The sequence below is a fragment of the Hypanus sabinus genome, chromosome 29 (assembly GCF_030144855.1).
Source record: "Hypanus sabinus isolate sHypSab1 chromosome 29, sHypSab1.hap1, whole genome shotgun sequence".
Taxonomy (NCBI): Eukaryota; Metazoa; Chordata; class Chondrichthyes; order Myliobatiformes; family Dasyatidae; genus Hypanus; species Hypanus sabinus.
The window spans coordinates 7418772-7437467 of record NC_082734.1 but is presented as its reverse complement, the minus strand read 5'-3'; the positions used below and the strand labels follow the sequence as shown (position 1 = coordinate 7437467).

The 18696-nt window shown below is 46.2% G+C and overlaps 2 protein-coding genes across 5 annotated transcripts in view; both read right to left on the bottom strand.

Moving 5' to 3' along the window:
• LOC132382943 (interferon regulatory factor 3-like) overlaps positions 1-15149 on the bottom strand; it is a 57091-nt gene extending 41942 nt beyond the window's left edge. The window contains exons 1-2 of one of the 4 annotated variants that reach the window (XM_059953549.1): positions 9301-15149; positions 786-951 (exon numbers count right to left, since the gene is read on the bottom strand). In XM_059953549.1, the coding sequence (XP_059809532.1) occupies positions 786-950 (165 nt within the window). In that variant the 5' untranslated portion in view covers position 951; positions 9301-15149. Of the gene's footprint in view, positions 1-785; positions 952-6661; positions 6874-7398; positions 8385-9300 lie in introns of those variants that run through there. The other 3 variants (XM_059953546.1, XM_059953545.1, XM_059953544.1) reach the window with 3 other exon arrangements.
• A 2346-nt stretch (positions 15150-17495) lies between these two features.
• The window catches only part of LOC132382944 (BTB/POZ domain-containing protein KCTD5-like), a 45200-nt gene continuing 43999 nt past the window's right edge, over positions 17496-18696 (bottom strand). The window contains exon 6 of the mRNA XM_059953551.1: positions 17496-18064. Coding sequence (XP_059809534.1) covers positions 18035-18064 — 30 coding nt within the window. The 3' untranslated portion in view covers positions 17496-18034. The remainder of the gene's footprint in view (positions 18065-18696) is intronic.

Below are 18696 nucleotides of genomic sequence, written 5' to 3'. Positions count from 1 at the left end.
AGAAAGCAGGTACAGGGTTCTGAGTTGGATGATCAGCCATGATCATACTGAATGGCGGTGCAGGCTCGAATGGCCTACTCCTGCACGTATTTTCTATGTTTCTATGACCAATTAACCTACTAACTGGTACAGGAGTGGGGTGGGGGAGACCGGAGCACACAAAAACACACACACACACACACAGGAAGAACATACAAACTTTGTGACAGAGGACGCTGGGATCGAACTCTGAGCTCCCACTCTACGTGCTGTAACAGCATCGCACTAACCACTGTGCTACCATGACGCCCACTGTATATTGATTGATGAGGATATTTCTAATATCCTCACTCAGAAGAAAGATCACTGAGCTGAGTCAGATCTGTCAAGGGTACCAGCCTCTGTAGAATCCAAGACATCGAGGAGCAGTGCTTCAGAAAGGACACCCACCACCCAGGACATGTCTTGCTGTCAGGAACGAGGTACAGGAGCCCGAAGGCACACACTTAGCGATGTAGAAACAGCTTCTTCCCCTCTGCCAACTGATTTCTGAACGGACATTGAACCCATTAACATGACCTCACTACTTTCTTTTAAATTTCTGTTTTTGCACCATTTATTTTAACTATTTAATATGCACATATATTGTTACTGTAAATCGGGTTTTTCCTATATTTATCATCTATTGCATTGTACTGCTGAAAGAAAGTCAACAATTTCACGATACATGCCTGTATTAAACCTGATTCTGAAATACTCTTTGCCTCTCCGCAGGTGCTGCCCGACTGTTTTTGCTTTAGCGTTACCTCAAATATCTTGACATCATCCGAGGAAATGTTCTGTCTCAAGCAGTGTTTCCAAGGAATCCTGAACTGCCTCTTCTCTTTATTCACCCAGCAGAGGCCAGGATACTGGCCGCTGTCTACTTGTGTGATGAGCCACGGACACAGCAACGGCTTCTGGGAACTCATCCTGATGGGAAGAGAGTGAAAATAATGGAGGCGGGGGTCAGAAAGACGTTAAGAATATAAAGGAGTGTGAGCACATGCCCTTGTCACCTTGTCCGTCCTCTTCTACTATTCAACATTTCCCTTGTTAAATCAGATCGGGCCTGTTTCTCCTGGAATCTCACTTTCTAATTGGGATTGAAATTGAACCACTCTTACTGACAAGAGAAGGGGCAAAGGTGCCTTAAAACCAGTCGCTTTGGGGAAATGGGACTCGTCCGCTGTGGTTGGCAGCTCATCCAGAAGGAAAACTCTGATCTCAAACCTCAGCTGCCTTGTGGCTATATCAACTCACAGGGAAGGCTTTGGGAGTAAACCCTGAGGAAAGACCCAGAGCTCAAGCCCCCAAGGCAATCCTACGTCAAGTTCAACACTGACCTCCTGCCCAACTGTAAGGGTCTCTGCCCTTCCTTTGGATTCACCACGCGCATGGAGAGGGGGAGCCTGTGTCGTGGTTTCTCGTGCCCCACAAATGGTTAGGAGATGCAGAAGATTCTTCAAGAAGGGTTAAACTTTAATTTGCAAATCAAAGCTGAGACAGTCATTGAGCTAGTTGCTGATCGCCCACCGATCCTTGGACATAGCATTTTTCATAGCAATCTCCTGGTATAGTTGCATTAGCATATGCAATCGGTCTATAGCTGTGTACCACACGTACATCCGCCACTATTGTTTCTACCCATTGACTTAATCATGTTCTCTTAGCTACCTCTCATTAACCCACCATTGTCTTCTACATTCTTAATATTTCATTCTCCTGCTAAATTGGGTACATGCATAGCAAATAGCAAACTCAGATTACATAATTTACATCTCTTAGCTTCCTCTTAACACACCATTGTCTTCTACATTCCTAAGATTTCATTCTCTAGCAAATAGCAAGTTTCAACTTTTATACTCCAATACCTGCTGCACAGGAAACAGCCTGCTCTCCATATTGTACTGACCTGCCCTGCGCATCATGTAGTCACCCAACCACAGAGGGTGTCAGAAACAAGAAAAATATCTGCAAATGCAGAAAACCCAAGCAATGCTGAAGGAACTCAGCAGGCTGGACAGCTTCTATGGAAAAGAGTACAGTCGACGTTTCAGGCCCAGATCCTTCAGCAGGCCGTCATAAACTGGGATCGATTCCTGTTGAGGTCAATGGACCAACTATCCGAACGGACTCTGGTTAATTGAACATGTCGGGATCAGAACATTTTGATCCAATTAGCCAAAGTTTCATGGAAATTGTTAGAGGAATAAAAAAGGACAAACTATCGCTTAACTGAGAAACAAATTAGGCTTTTAAATAAAATACTGGACAAATTAGAAGACTATCAAATGACTACAGTACTATAAAACTGTGTATTCATTCCTAACAACACACGCAAAACGCTGATGGAACGCAGCAGGCCAGGCAGCATCTAAAAGCATCTAAAATCTAAAAGATTTGAAAGTAGGAGGCTATCTTTTCTTTCAGTTAGTCCTGACGAAGGGTCTCGGCCCAAAACGTCGACAGTGCTTCTTCCTATTGATGCTGCCTGGCCTGCTGGGTTCCACCAGCGTTTTGTGTGTGTTGCTTGAATTTCCAGTATCTGCAGATTTCCTCGTGTTTGCATTTTTAAATTTGTTCCAAACAGTTGTCCACAGAGGAATTCATCTGGCGCGTACACACTGCCATGTTGTTTTTATTGACTGTAAATGAACAAAATCAGAGCAGACACCAAGAGCAGATAAAATAGCTTTGTTGCCTCCCTGAGTGACGTCAAAATAAAGAAAGCAAAATGATGAAAAATCACACCTTTTTGAATCGACATCTGTCGGCCCAAATGGATAACACAGGCAATTGACATTATCTAAAAACTGCTCACTCTGTAGTGTGTAATGGCCACACGAGTGACACTAGTTAGAATCTGTTTAGTAACAGTCTCCTGTCCCAATTAAGCAGCGTTGTGTCCCAAATAAATGAAGGGAATCTCGGCGATTTTCTCAATTAGTTTTCCGGTAAGTTCTGTAACATGTTGCTCGAAGAAACAATCTCTGATGCAATCACCAAGGAGACACACCAGAAGACAAAACAGGCCACTCAGCCCATCAAGTCTGCTCTATCATTCAATCATATCTGATTTTCCTTCTCATTGGTTCAATTTAATATCAGATAATGTATACAGTATACAACCCAAATTCCTCACTCTTCACAGACATCCACAGAGACAGAAAAGCATTAGAACCCCAAAGCCTGCCTCTCTCTCTCACGCACAAACTACATTAAACCTCCCTCTCCCCTTTCCCCGCTTGTTTCAGCAAAGGCATCTACAACTCTCCCATGCAAGCAATAGCCCCCAGAGACCATGTTCCAGTCTATCCCAACAGGCCCCCTCTCTCTCTCTCTCTCTCTCTCTCTCTCTCACACTAAAGAGGGAGAGGTATCGTTCCTGCCACAGTGAGGGGGGAGGTCAACAGTTCGCTGTTTTAATCTGCAGTATCGCTTCTTCGAGCTCTCCTGCCTTCTCCCCGTAAACTCTGACACCTTGACTAATCAAGAACTTTGTTTGGATTTTGAGGAGATTTGGAATGTCACCAAAGACTCGTGTAAATTTCTATACAGTGGAGAGCATCCTGGCTGGTCTGGAGTCTCTGATGCACAGGACTCTAAGAGGCTGAAGAGGGCTGTAGACACGGCCAGCTGCATCCCCACCATCAAGGACAGTGGGTGCCTCAACAAGGGGGCATCTGTTATTAAAGACCCTCACTCTTCAGGACAATGAACCTCACTCTTCAGAACAATGAACCTCACCATTTTTTTTGCTCTCTTTTTGATTATTATTTTTAATTATTTTATTTTTATATATATTTATAGTTATTATTTAAAGTTTTTTCATATATATTTATTGTAATTTGAAGTTTTTTGTTTTTATTAATGTATTGCAGGGGCGTATGGGGTATCAGGGAAGGGTAGCACCCCTGGTGGGGAAACATGTCGCCTCCTTTTCGGGCAGTTTGTCCACCTTTCGGTCCCCATCTGGCACTCAGCTCTCACCTGAGGCTGTTTGCATGCGACAGCCAACAAGCCAGGTGCGGGCAGCCGACCGGTCTCAAACCCTCGGTGAGATAGGGAGTTGTTCATCCCAGCATGAGAAGACAAACTCCGGCGGATTGAGCGGACGAGACCAATGGAAGGTCCAACGGTCAAGAGGGCGGTTTATGCAAGCATCGTGAAACGCATAGAGCACAAGACACAGAAAATGTCCTCTGGTCATCCACTGAGCCTGGACCCATCTCCAGTCGTCTCAACTCTTGTCTTGCCACTGGATCCAGATGGGAATTGGGAAGAGAGAGTGAGACTGATGCTACACAACTCTCCCTCACGTAAATCCAAATCAAGTGCTAGTCTCGGCACCATCATAACGGTGTTGAGGTCTTCATCGATGGACAAACAACAGATGTATTGCAACGTAGGGTGTCAGGGTGGAGATACCCTGAGGTGTAAAGGAGGTGCAAGACGCTCTTTCCCTCCGCTAGCCTGCAGATCACCCTTAGGCAAGGTGTGGCACCTGCTTTGCCTCCAGTCAGGGTCACGTGAAGCTGGCAGTGGATGGTCATATGAGCAGCTGGTGCAGATCACAAGTCCTGGTTATGCAACCACTGACACCAGGCAGACTATCTCTGAAGAGTGTTGATAACCCATCTCGTAAAGATGCTGCCCAGAAGGCAATGGACAATTGTGGTCAAAGATCATGATCACCCACATCACACGACACGGCACGTATTGGTGATGATTGTATTGTACAGCTGCCGCAAAAACAACAAATTCCACGATGTAGGCTGGTGATATTAAACCTGATTCTAATTTAGATACCACAATTCAATACACTTGCTAGCTTCATTTGATGCTGTAGGTGCAAATCTCCTGATGACAATTACAGTTCCCTATTATGATCTGAAAATGATCTGATGGGAGGGGGGAAGTTAAGACTCCTTTCCTGATTTCATGATCTTAATCCACTCCCTCTAAATCACAACTCAACACCAATCTGATACTTTCTGGATTAACAGCACTATCTTTACTCTGTCACATTTGGTCTGATCTTTTGAAAGTGTTGAACCCAGTAACCAAGAGATTACCACACAGCAATCAGGTGATTGGGGATTCAGTGAGAAGATCTTGATTTGAACAACTGATTTGTTTTTTTTAATGCTATTTTATGCACTGAATACAGTTTTGCCCCAGCCTCACCTTGTCAATCCTCCACCCCCTCAAAATCTTGTAACAATTTCCTTTCCTCTCTTCCCACCCTTCGCTAAAAGTGGAGCTTCACCTTCCTCTCCCCCTCCCTTCCCTTCTAAGGACACACCTCCTTCTACAGGGGCACTCCCACCTCTTCCTCCCCTGTCCCTCCACTTCCTTCCGCTAAAGGGGCGCCCCCCTGTCCCTCCTCTAAAGGGGCGCCCCCCTGTCCCTCCTCTAAAGGGGCGCCCCCCTGTCCCTCCACTTCCTTCCTCTAAAGGGGCGCCCCCCCCGTCCCTCCACTTCCTTCCTCTAAAGGGGCGCCCCCCTGTCCCTCCACTTCCTTCCGCTAAAGGGGCGCCCCCCTGTCCCTACACTTCCTTCCTCTAAAGGGGCGCCCCCCTGTCCCTCCACTTCCTTCCTCTAAAGGGGCGCCCCCCTGTCCCTCCACTTCCTTCCTCTAAAGGGGCGCCCCCCCCGTCCCTCCACTTCCTTCCTCTAAAGGGGCGCCCCCCTGTCCCTCCACTTCCTTCCGCTAAAGGGGCGCCCCCCTGTCCCTCCACTTCCCTCCTCTAAAGGGGCGCCCCCCTGTCCCTCCACTTCCTTCCTCTAAAGGGGCGCCCCCCCAGTCCCTCCACTTCCTTCCTCTAAAGGGGCGCCCCCCTGTCCCTCCACTTCCTTCCGCTAAAGGGGCGCCCCCTGTCCCTCCACTTCCTTCCTCTAAAGGGGCGCCCCCCTGTCCCTCCACTTCCTTCCTCTAAAGGGGCGCCCCCCCCCCCCCCCCCGTCCCTCCACTTCCTTCCTCTAAAGGGGCGCCCCCCTGTCCCTCCACTTCCTTCCGCTAAAGGGGCGCCCCCCTGTCCCTCCACTTCCTTCCTCTAAAGGGGCGCCCCCCTGTCCCTCCACTTCCTTCCGCTAAAGGGGCGCCCCCCTGTCCCTCCACTTCCTTCCGCTAAAGGGGCGCCCCCCGTCCCTCCACTTCCTTCCTCTAAAGGGGCGCCCCCCTGTCCCTCCACTTCCTTCCGCTAAAGGGGCGCCCCCCCGTCCCTCCACTTCCTTCCGCTAAAGGGGCGCCCCCCTGTCCCTCCACTTCCTTCCGCTAAAGGGGCGCCCCCCCGTCCCTCCACTTCCTTCCGCTAAAGGGGCGCCCCCCTGTCCCTCCACTTCCTTCCTCTAAAGGGGCGCCCCCCTGTCCCTCCACTTCCTTCCGCTAAAGGGGCGCCCCCCTGTCCCTCCACTTCCTTCCTCTAAAGGGGCGCCCCCCCCCGTCCCTCCACTTCCTTCCGCTAAAGGGGCGCCCCCCGTCCCTCCACTTCCTTCCTCTAAAGGGGCGCCCCCCCGTCCCTCCACTTCCTTCCGCTAAAGGGGCGTTCCCCCTTCCGTCTCCCTTCAAAGGGAGCGCTCCCCACCCTCCTGCTTCACAGAGAGCCTCCCCACTCTAAAGAGGCGCTCCCTCACCTACCCTAAAGGTGGTGCCCCGGTCCGGTTCTCAGCCCGACCCCGATCACCGCCTGTAACCCAAGGAGACCCGCTGCACCGTTCGGAATTGGCCGCCACCGGACACGGGAGCCGACTCGGCGGAGACCGACCTGCCAGGGACGTCCCGGCTCGGCGCCGCGATCCACTTTCAGTTCACCGGCGCCAACCGCCCGGATGTCCCGCCTTCCCTCCGACATCACTTCCGCCAGCTGGGTGTCTCCCCCAAGCCTGGCCGTATCTCCACCCCCCCACTCCACAGCACAACACAGACAAGGTGGCAGCTTCGATGGTGGAAATGCATCCCCTCAGATTCCAGGCCTCCCATTCCCACACACACCATTTCTGCACAGAATCATGTCCAACTCCCAACTCAAACCATTTAAACTCCCAACAACTTGCACTGGGACCAGAGTCCTCCATACCCATCCAAACCTGAGATGTTGAGATCGAGCTTGCAATCACAACAAACAAGAGAAAATCTGCAGATGCTGGAAGTCCAAGCGACACATACTCAAGCATCTTTAGGGAAAAAAGAGCACTGGTCATTTCTGCAGGACTTAGTGTCTGTTGCCGGCAGATCGTTCCACACTCTCTGAGTGAAGAAGTTTCCCCTCATGTTCCCCTTAAACTTTTCAACTTTCACCCTGAATCCATGACCTCTGATTGTAGTCCCACCCAACTCAGAAAAACCCTATCTATACCCCTCATAATTTTATGTACCTCTTTCAACTGCACTCTCAATCTTCTACCCTTCACGGGAACTATCTGGACCCGAAACCTGGACGGTCCATTTCTCTCCACGGCTGCAGCTTGACCCTCTGACTTCCTCTGGCAGACTGTTTGCTGTCCCTCTCTTTGCAGGCAGTTTCCACATCCCACCTTGGGTGACATCTTCAGAATGTGGTGAGTGAGGCTCCATCCAACTTGGGAAGGGATTTGACTTGGAGCTTCCATTTCTAGAACAAACTCAGGAGGTTCTGCAGATGCTGCAAATCTTGAGCAACATTCACAAAACAAAACCCAAAACTATTTTAGAAGAATAGGGGAGGGATTTTTATTGAAACGTATCCAATATTAAAAGAGGATGTTTCCAATAGTGAGTCTAAGATCAGAAGGCACACACTTAAAATACCAGGACCTCCATTTAGAACAGAGATGAGGAGGGTGGTGAATCTGTGGAATTCATTGTCACAGATGACTGTGGTGTACAAGTTATTGGGCACGTTTAAAGTGGAGTTTAATAGGTTTGATTAGACCGGACATCAAAGGTTACAGGGAGAGTAGGGTTGAGAGGGATAATAAATCAGCCAAAGCAGACTCACTATTATCGATGTACTTGAAGGAAGTAGCCACTTTATGAGGCACCTCCTTTGGAGGTAAACAAAGTGGCCACTGAGTGTAATCATTGTGGTTTTCTGTTGCTGTCACCCAGCCACTGCAAGATTCGATGTGTTGTGCATTCAGTGATGCTCTTCTGCACACCACTGTTGTAACATGTGGTTATTTGAGTTACTGTCGCCTTCCTGTCAGCTTGAACCAGTCTAGCCATCCTCCTCTGACCTCTCTCATTAACAAGGTATTTTCACCCACTGAACTTGCACTCACTGGATTTTTGTTTTTGTTTTTCACGCCAGTGTCTGTAAACTTTAGAGCAGTGATTCCCAACTTTTTTTATGCCATGGAACCTTACCTTAAACTGAGGGATTGGGACCCCCTGCTCTAGAGACTGTTGTGCATGAAAATCCCAGGAGATCAGCAGTTTCTGAGATACTCAAACCACCCCATCTGGCACCAACAATCATTCCCCGTTCAATGTCACTTTGATTACATTACCTCCCCATTCTGACGTCTGGTCTGAACAACAACTCTTGACCATTTGCTGCCACGTGGCTGATTAGATAGTTACATTAATATTTACATTAATTAGGTCTCTTCAAACTTCTTGGTGTCTCCGTTCATGTTGTAGGGTCTTATAGCACCAAAGGAGGCCACTTGGCCCAATGTGGTCTGCCCTGGCTTTTTATATTTAGCAAAATTAGTAAGACCATAAGACATACGAGCCAAATTCCGCCAATTTATTGTCTTTCTCAACCCCAGTCTCCAGTATTCATTGTGCAATGTTTGACAGCCCCAACTAATCATCAACCCCCACTGTAAAAATACTCAAAGACTTGGCCTCCACAGTTATGGCAATGAATTCCAGATTCACCAATCTCTGCTTAAAGAAATTCCTCCTCGTCTCTACTCTCCCCTCTATTTTGAGGCTGTGCCTTCTGGTCCCAGAGTCCCCCCATCATCGGAAGCACCCTCTCCACATCCAGTCTTTTAACGTTTGATAGGTTTCAATGAGATTCCCCCCTCATTTATTTTGGAACAATATCAGAGAATGCAGACAGTATAGAACCTTAAATTTTTATTCTTCAGACATCGACAAGAGACCCCATAGAATGAATAGAAGCACCCATTCCACCCACCCTCCACACAAATAGGAGCACTGACTTCCACTCCCCCCCCCCACCCCGCAGGCATCAGCAAAAGTCCCCCAAAGGGACCTTGATCCAGAGCCCATCAAAACTACTATCCGTAACCCAGCACTTTGGTATCACAGATAGGCCATCTTACTCCAGTAAGGCTGAGAGGGGTTGCTCTCCTACGAGAGCTGGAGACCAATGTTACAACCTTCTACGTTGCTTCGGAAGCACACCACCCGCTGTTTCCCATGATGCTTCATTCTTCTAAACTCCAGAGTAGTCGCAGTGCCATCAAAAGCTCCTCCTATGTTGACCCTGTCATTCTTGGGATCATTCTCGTGAACCGCGTCTGGACCCTCTCCAATGCCAGCAGATCCTTTCTTTGCTACAGGGCCCAAAGGACAGACAATGACCGATTCTAGTACAGAACTGGAGGAATTAATAAAATCAAGCTTAAATGTTGAGTCCTCCAAGGGGACCTTAACCTTGTTGTGGTTTGGGGGCGTGTGTGCCAAGGTCCGGGATGTGTCTGATCACGTCCACGATATCCTGAAGTGGGAAGAACAACAGCCAGAGGTCATGTTACATATTGGTACCAACAACATAGGCAGGAAAAGGGAGGAGGTCCTGAAAACAGACTACAGGGAGTTAGGAAGGAAGTTGAGAAGTAGGACCACAAAGGTAGTCATCTCAGGATTGCTGCCAGACCACGAGCACAGACAGTATAGGCATAGAGTGAGGTGGAGGATAAATGTGTGGCTGAGGGGTTAGAGCAGGGGCAGGGATTCAGATTTCTGGATCATCTGGGGCAAGAATGACCTGTACAAAAAGGACAGGTTGCACTTGAATCCCAGGGAGACCAGTATCTCGGTGGGGAGGTTTGCTCAGGCTACTAGGGAGAGTTTAAACTAGGATTGCTGGGGGGTGGGAACCAAACTGAAGAGACGGAGGAAGAGGCTCATAAATAGAAAAACTTGTAGACAGTGCGAGGGGGAGGATAGGCAGGTGATAGAGAAGGGCCACACTCAGACCGATGGTTTGAAGTGTATCTATTTTAATGCAAGGAGTATATGAACAAAGCGGATGAGCTTAGAGCATGGATCAGTACTTGGAGCTATGATCTTGTGGCCATTACAGAGACTTGGATGGCTCACGGCAGGAATGGTTAATTCAGGTGCCAAGCTTTAGATGTTTCAGAAAGAACAGGGAGGGAGACAAAAGAGGTAGGGGTGTGGCACTGTTGATCAGACACTTTTCTACATGGAGGGATTGTCTATGGAGTCTCTGTGGGTGGAAGTTAAGAACGGGAAGGGGTCAATAACTCTACTGGGTTTAGATGGGGTGGAGTTTGTTAGGTGTGTTCAAGGTTTTTTTTGACAAGAGGGGAGGCTGTACTTGATCTGCTACTGGGAAATGAACCTGGTCAGGTGTCGGGTCTCTCAATGGAAGAGCATTTTGGAGATAGTGATCACAATCTATCTCCTTTACCATAGCATTGGAGAGGGGGATAGGAACAGACAAGGTAGGTAAGCGTTTACTTGGAGTAAGGAGAAATATGAGGCTATCAGGTGGAATGGAAGCATAAATTGGGAACAGATGTTCTCAGGGAAATATACGGAAAATGTGGTATGGAGTTCTGCATAGGTATGTTCCAATGACACAGGAACCAAAGGCTGTTGTAAATCTAGGCAAGAAGAGCTTATGAAAGGTTCAAAAAACTAAGTAATAATGGAGATCTAGAAGATTTTAAGGCTAGCAGAAAGGAGCTTAAAGAAGGCCTTGGCAAACAGAATTAAGGAAAACCTCAAGGCATTCTACAAGTATGTGAAGAGCAAGAGAATAAGACTTAAGAGAATAAGACCAATCAAGTGTGACAGTGGAAAAGTGTGTATGGAACCTCAGAGTACTTAGCTTCAGTATTCACTATGGAGAAGGTTCCTGGCGATTGTATGGATGACTTGCAATGGACTGAAAAGCTTAAGCATGCAGATATTAAGAAAGAGGATGTGCTAGAGCTTTTGGAAAGCATCAAGTTGGATAAGTCACCTGAGCAGATGAGATGTAACCCAGGCTAATGTGCGAGATGAGGGACGGGATAGGTTCAGAAGGATTGGAGGGTTGCAGATGTTGTTCCATTACTCAAGAAAGGGAGTAGAGAGAGCCCAAGAAATAATAGACCAGTGAGTCTTACTTCACTGTTGGTAAGTTGATGGAGAAGATCCTGAGAGGCAGGATTTATGAACAATTGGAGAGGCATACTATGATTAGGAATAGTCAGCATTGCTTTGTGGAAGGCAGGTCGTGCCTTACGAGCCTGACTGAATTTTTTGAGGATGTGACTAAACACATTGATGAAGGTAGAGCAGTGAAGGTGGATTTCTGTAAGGCTTTTGACAAAGTACCCCATGCAAGGTTTATTGAGAAAGTGAGGCGGCATGGGATCCAAGGGGACATTGCTTTGTGGATCCAGAACTGGGTTGCCCACAGAAGGCAAGTTGTTGTAGATGGGTCATATTCTGCATTGAGGTCGGTCACCAGTGGTGTGCCTCGGGGATCTATTCCGGGACCCCTACTCTTCGTGACTCTTATAAATGACCTGGATGAGGAAGTGGACGGACGGGTTAGTAAATTTGCTGATGACACAAAGGTCAGACGTGTTGTGGATAGTGTGGAGGGCTGTCAGAGGTTACAGCAGGATATTGATATGATGCAAAACTGGGCTGAGAAGTGGCAGATGGGAGTTCAACCCAGATAAGTGTGGGTAGGTCAAATATGATGGCACAATATGGCATTAATGGTAAGGCTCTTAGCAGTGTGGAGGATCTTGGGGTCCGAGTCCATAGGACACTCAAAGCTGCTGCGCAGGTTGACTGTAATTAAACTTAGAAAATAGCTACAGGAGTAGGCCATTCGGCCCTTCAAGCCTGCACCACCATTCAGTATGATCATGGCTGATCATCCAACTCAGAACCCTGTACCTGCTTTCTCTCCATAACCCCTGATCCCTTTAGCCACAAGGGTTATATCCAACTCCCTCTTAAATATAGCCAATGAACCGGCCTCAACTGTTTCCTGTGGCAGAGAATTCCACAGATTCACCACTCTCTGTGTGAAGAAGTTTCTCCTAATCTTGGTCCTAAAAGACTTCCCCTTTATCCTCAAACTGTGACCCCTTGTTCTGGACTTCCCCAACATTGGGAACAATCTTCCTGCATCTAGCCTGTCCAATCCCTTTAGAATTTTATATGTTTCAATAAGATCCCCCCTCTATCTTCTAAATTCCAATGAGTATAAGCCCAGTCGATCCAGTCTTTCTTCATATCAAAGTCCTGCCATCCCAGGAATCAGTCTGGTGAACCTTCTTTGTACTCCCTCTATGGCAAGAATGGGGACCAAAACTGCAACGCAATACTCCAGGTGTGGTCTCACCAAGGCCTTGTACAACTGCAGTAGAACCTCCCTGCTCCTGTACTCAAATCCTCTTGCTATGAATGCCAACATACTTTTTCACTGCCTGCTGTACCTGCATGCCCACTTTCAATTATTGGAGTATGACACTCAGGTCTTGTTGCACCTCCCCTTTTCCTAATCAGCCACCATGCAGATAATAAATCTGTTTTCCTGTTCTTGCCACCAAAGTGGATAACCTCACATTTATCCACATTAAATTGCATCCGCCATGAATTTGCCCACTCACCTAACCTATCCAAGTCACCCTGAATCTTCTTAGCATCCTCCTCACAGCTAACACCGCCGCCCAGCTTCGTGTCATCCGCAAACTTGGAGAAGCTGCATTGAATTCCCTCGTCTATATCATTAATATATGTTGTAAACAACTGGGGTCCCAGCACTGAGCCTTGCGGTACCCCATTAGTCACTGCCTGCCATTCTGAAAAGGTCCTGTTTATTCCTACTCTTTGCTTCCTGTCTGCCAACCAATTCTCTATCCACATCAATACCATACCCCCAATACTGTGTGCTTTAAGTTTGCACACTAATCTCTTGTGTGGGACCTTGTCAAACGCCTTTCAAAAATCCCACTGGCTCTCCCCTACCCACTCTACTAGTTACATCTTCAAAAAATTCTTTAAGATTCGTCAGACATGATTTTCCTTTCACAAATCCATGCTGACTTTGTCCGATGATTTCACCGCTTTCCAAATGTGCTGTTAACACATCTTTGATAACTGACTCTAGCATTTTCCCCACCACCGATGTCAGGCTAACTGGTCTATAATTCCCTGGTTTCTCTCTCCCTCCTTTTTTAAGAAAGCATACAGTGCATTGGCCTTTATCAATTGTGGGATTGAGTTTAGGAGCCAAGAGGTAATGTTGCAGCTATATGGGACCCTGGTCAGACCCCACTTGGGAGTACTGTGCTCATTTCTGGTTGCCTCACTGCAGGATAAATGTGGAAACCATAGAAAGGGTGCAGAGGAGATTTACAAGGATGTTGCTTGAATTGGGGACTGTGCCTTATGAGAATAGGTTGAGTGAACTCAGCTGTATTTCCTTGGAGTAACGGAGGATGAGAAGTGATCTGATGGAGGAGTATAAGATGATGGGAGGAATTGATTGTGTCAATAGTCAGAGGCTTTCTCCCCAGGGCTGAAATGGCTAGCACCAGCGGACAGTCTTAAGGTGCTTGGAAGTAGGGAGATGTCAGCGTTAACTTGTTATTTTTATGCAGAGTGGTGAGTGCGTGGAATGGGTTGCCAGCGACGGTGGTGGAGTCGAATACGATAGGGCCTTTTAAGAGACCACTGGAGCTCAGAAAAATAGAAGGCTAGGGGTAACCCTAGGTAATTTTTAAGGTAAGGACATAGATTTGTGGGCCGAAGGACCTGTATTGTGCTGTAGCTTTTCTTTTCTTTTAAACTTTTTTTATTGAGTTTTCAAATGATTACTGAAAGAAAAAAATATATACCCTTCCCCCTCCCCCTAACATTCCTATTGGAAAAAAGAGAAAGAAAAAAAAAGAAAGAAAGAGTGCCTGGATATTGGGAGATCCCCACATGCTCCACGGAGTTCGTAATAACTTTAGTATATGTATTTATTTCTTTCCCCAAATAACCAATTATTTTATCTTTCTATTATCTGGAGAGCAATGACGGATGGAGTTGGGTCTTTATATTTGACTCCTGGTAGGGTCACTCATGCCAAACAGGTCAAAGGGCAGAGGCCAGACTGAGAATGGTCCACTGGTCCTCCAGGTTCTGGGGTTCAGCTCAAGGCTAACAACCCTGACTGGTCAAATAAAACTGTTGGAGAGACATCAATGAATAATCCTTCTACATCTGAGTGCGATGGTACACCTGAATCTCCACCCAGAACTTGAATGACTGTCAGTAGTGAAAACAGAGATGAAACTACTGACATGCTGAAGGAAGCCCTGGATACCACCAGAGTTGGAGGACCTTCATTGCTGCCCTAAATGCCAGTATAACGGGCTGTAAGAAGTCTTGAGTAAGACAGGAAAATGTGTGTTCCACCTTTCCTACAAAGGCAGCAATAGCCAGGATCCATGTGTTTTCAAGTGGAGAGATAATGGCAGGTGGAAATAAGTTGGGCTTCCCTTGAGAAGAACTATCCAAAGGAGGCACCAAACAGTGCTGAGGGACTCTATATCACCAGGGAAAGTCAGGAGCAGGGAAATGTCAAGAAGTTGGGAAGCGTTGAAAGAATTGTGGAAGAAAATGGATGAGGGAAAGCAAAATGAAACTCAATAAAACTGCTTGTTAGAATTTGGAAATTAACTACTGACATTGAAAGTTATTTAGACAGACCCCAGATACATGAAGGGAGTGAAGTGATATGGATCATATGCAAACAGATAAGCTTAGTTTCATTTGGGATCAACGTCAGCGTATTCATCAGGACCAAAGGACCTGTTCCTGTGCTGGATTGTTCTAACACTGAAAATATTGTTTCAACTCAGATAAGTCAGCGGCTGTGGAGAAAGAAATGGTATTATGTTTCAGGTAAATGACCTTCGTCAGAAATGGATCACCAACCTGAAACATTAACATTCGATGGAAATGAGCAACACACACAAAGCGCTGGAGGAACTCAGCAGGTCAGAGAGCATCTACAGAGAGGAATAAAGAGTCAACATTACAGGCTGAAACCCTTCATCAGGACCTAAGCGGGGTCATCTCCTTATGGGCAGAGGGGAGAGAACATCATGGTAAAACCCCTCCCAACCACTGAGCACACCCAACATGTAACGCTGTCGTAGGAAAGCACCATCCATTATCAGATGGATGATGCTTTCACCACCACCCAGGCCATGCTCTTTTCTTGCTGCTGCCATCAGGTAGAAGGTACAAGAGCCTCAGGACTCAGAGCAACAGGTCCAAGAACAGTTACTACCCCTCAACCATCAGGCTCTTGAACAAAAGGGGATAACTACACTCACTTGCCAATGAAATGAGATGTTCCTACAACCACTTATCTCACTTTAATGACTCTTTATTTTGTTATTTATTGCTATTTATTTATACTTGCATTTGCAGTTTGTTGTCTTCTGCACTCTGATTGATCTTTCATTGATCCTGTTACAGTTACTGTTCTATAGATTTGCTGAGTATGCCCGCAGAAATAAGGAATCTCAGGGCAGAATTTAGTAACATATATGTACCCTGATAACAATAATTACTTTGAATTTCAAACTTTTTTTGGATGTTTAATCTTGGCCTGTAATGTTGGCCTTATTCATTTCCATAGATGCTACCTAAGTTCCCTCAACATTTAGTGTGCATTGCTCTGGATCTCCAACATCTGCAGAATGTCTTGTGTTTGAGATGATTAGGGAGAAGGCCCAATGTGATAGGAACATGCCAAGGTGATGGATATGCCAGGGAGTCCTGTCTTCTGATCTTTTGGGAGTGTGGTAGACAGATTTCAGTACCATGAGAGAGAAATAAGACTGATTAGTTGTTCAGGGAATCCTATTGCAGGAGAATGAATGAAGAGGTGTAGAAAGAGGGGACATTCAACCTATGCAGGGTGAAGGCAGACTTGCCAAAAAGCAGCAACGGCATCGTGTAATTAAGATTAATAACATGTGGGCTGAAGACAAAAGTACAAAGTCCAGGAAACTCTTAAAAAGGTCTAACTTATCGATATTGTCTTACCATTTTCCTTTGAAAAAGTCAGGACAGACCAAGGCTCAACAGGATAAGCATTCAAGTACAGCCCTCAGCCAAAAATGTCCATGTACAGGAAATGGAAGAGCAGCTCAGTATCAGGTCCTCAAGGTGGTAGATGGAGAGAAACCATTGCTGGGTGAGAGTTTGGGTCAAAGGGGCATCACTTGTACAGTGGAGGCAGATCACACGGCAGTGGAATTATGACACCTCTTGACAGAGGGTAAATGAATTCAGGACTGCATAAACAGCAATTGAGTTTTGAGTTAATTACAAATTCTAAGTCTGAGATTGCCATACAACAGAAAAAAATCAGTCAAAGGTAAATGGAGTGAGGTCTCTATTACTGGCTGAAGAGACTTTCTTTCTTCCTTCTCTCCAGGATGCCGATGACTCCAAGAGAAAAAAAAATCTTTTTCTTCTATTTTTATTGAACATTTTTATTAGTTGTTTTTAAAAAAAAGACTGGAACCAGGAAGAAATGGTGGCTTGATTGGGCAAGGCAAGGGTTGAACAGTGGGATCTTCAGGGATCAAGCAAACCGTCACAAACACTCAAATCATTGGCCTGCTCTTTAGTTCAAATTCTGACTGGCCTTTCCAACCCCTCCACTTTCTTTCCTTGTGATGAAGCATATTGTCACTCTTCTTCAAACTGTACCGAACCTTTCATCAGAAGTATCTCAGACTTCTCAGCTATCTTGGTAAGGTGGCGATGAATGCGCTTTGCACACTACCCCCTCCCCACCCCGCCATTTTAAAAATGCCCTGATAGAATGAACAAAGGCTTAGGCCTCAGAGTCCACCAACCGAGACAAACTGGTCTCAGCAGCCTACGAGAAATTCCAAATGCCCATTAAAAATTAAAAGCAGCAATGAATAAAAATGTATTTCAACACAAGAATATTTGTCCACATAACTGTTATATTATCAGTCGTTTCCAAATATAAATAGTCAATAAGCCAACCTGCTAACCCTTACAAGCTCAGCCACCTCAAAACTATTTTTTATTAAAAAAGTGTTCTCTATAGAATAATCTTAATTTTTCTTTAGCCAATGCTAAAATGTACCAAAAAAATTCTTGTTTTTAAAAAGTTAACATTTTCAAGTATACTCCCCACCTGCCCTCCCCACCCTCAGCACCACAACTACCCAAAGCTTCGACCTCTGACCGACTGTAAACAAAGACAAGACCCGGGGAAGGACACAATGGCATCTGGTTAATATTCACTTTTTTTCTACCACACCTACATTAACAACATGCACCGCAATCCTTAGAATGGCAGCTGAAGGCCGAAGAATGAGCCTGAAGAGGCCGAGTTCCAATAGTGTTACCACCATAAATCACACCCTATTAAATAAAAATTAGCTGCCGTTATTCTGTCAGCATTAGACACAGCTTCAGTACAAAAAAGCCTCGATGATCTTTTGTAAGGAACTTCCTGGCTCCTGCAACCGACACGGAAGGAGATCCATTCCCGAGGAAGGCCGCAGTGTGGGAATCACTTTAGACGAGCCCTCTGCTGTTCTCAAGCAGGCATTTGACATCGAGAGGAGGATTTTTTTTTTAAACAGATAAAACAAATAACAAAAAAAGTTGCAGAGAAACTGTCATGTGCATCCTGCTATGGCTTCTGGTGTTGCGATATGCTGTAGAATTCCACATCTTCCATACTGGGATACACATTAGGTATTAAGAAAAAAGGAAGGAAAGGCAAAAGGCATGTTGGGCACATCCTCACATCGTGGAGCCTTTTGCTTGTAAAAGCTGTGGGGGGGGGGAGAGAATAAAAAAAAATCAGAAAAAGGTTTTAATTGCTGATTGCAACAAAGAAAATTTACAGTCAGATTTCCACCCACTCCCAATCCTGCTGCTTCTGACAACTAGCACAAATGAGGCAGCTATTCACCACCTCCACTCACATTAATTTATTCCATAGTCTCTTGTCCGATGCTCATCCTCCTAAGGCAAACCTAAATGATTACCGGGGTGGGATGAGGACTCTCCAAGATGCACGACCATTACAACCTCAGCAGGATCATTTCCAGGCCAACTTAAATTCCATATCGGGGGAGAAAAAAAAGAGGTTCCAGAGAAACAAATCAGAAGGGGGGGGGGGGGGGTAAATCATTTCAGCAAAGATCTGATGGGCCGAATGTCCTTCCTTAGAGGTGTAAGCATTCTGCACTGCATGAAGGGAAGTAATGAAGGCACCGGGGCGTATCTACAGAAAGTGTCAGGGAATTTGGAAATCTGACTGAGTGGTGCCACAACAACCACTCATTCAATGTCGGCAAAACCAAGGATTATTGACATTAGGAGCATTAGGAGAAGGAAACTGGAGGTCCAAGGGATCAGAGGTGGAGAGGGTCAGCAACTTTAACTTCTTCCGTGTTGTC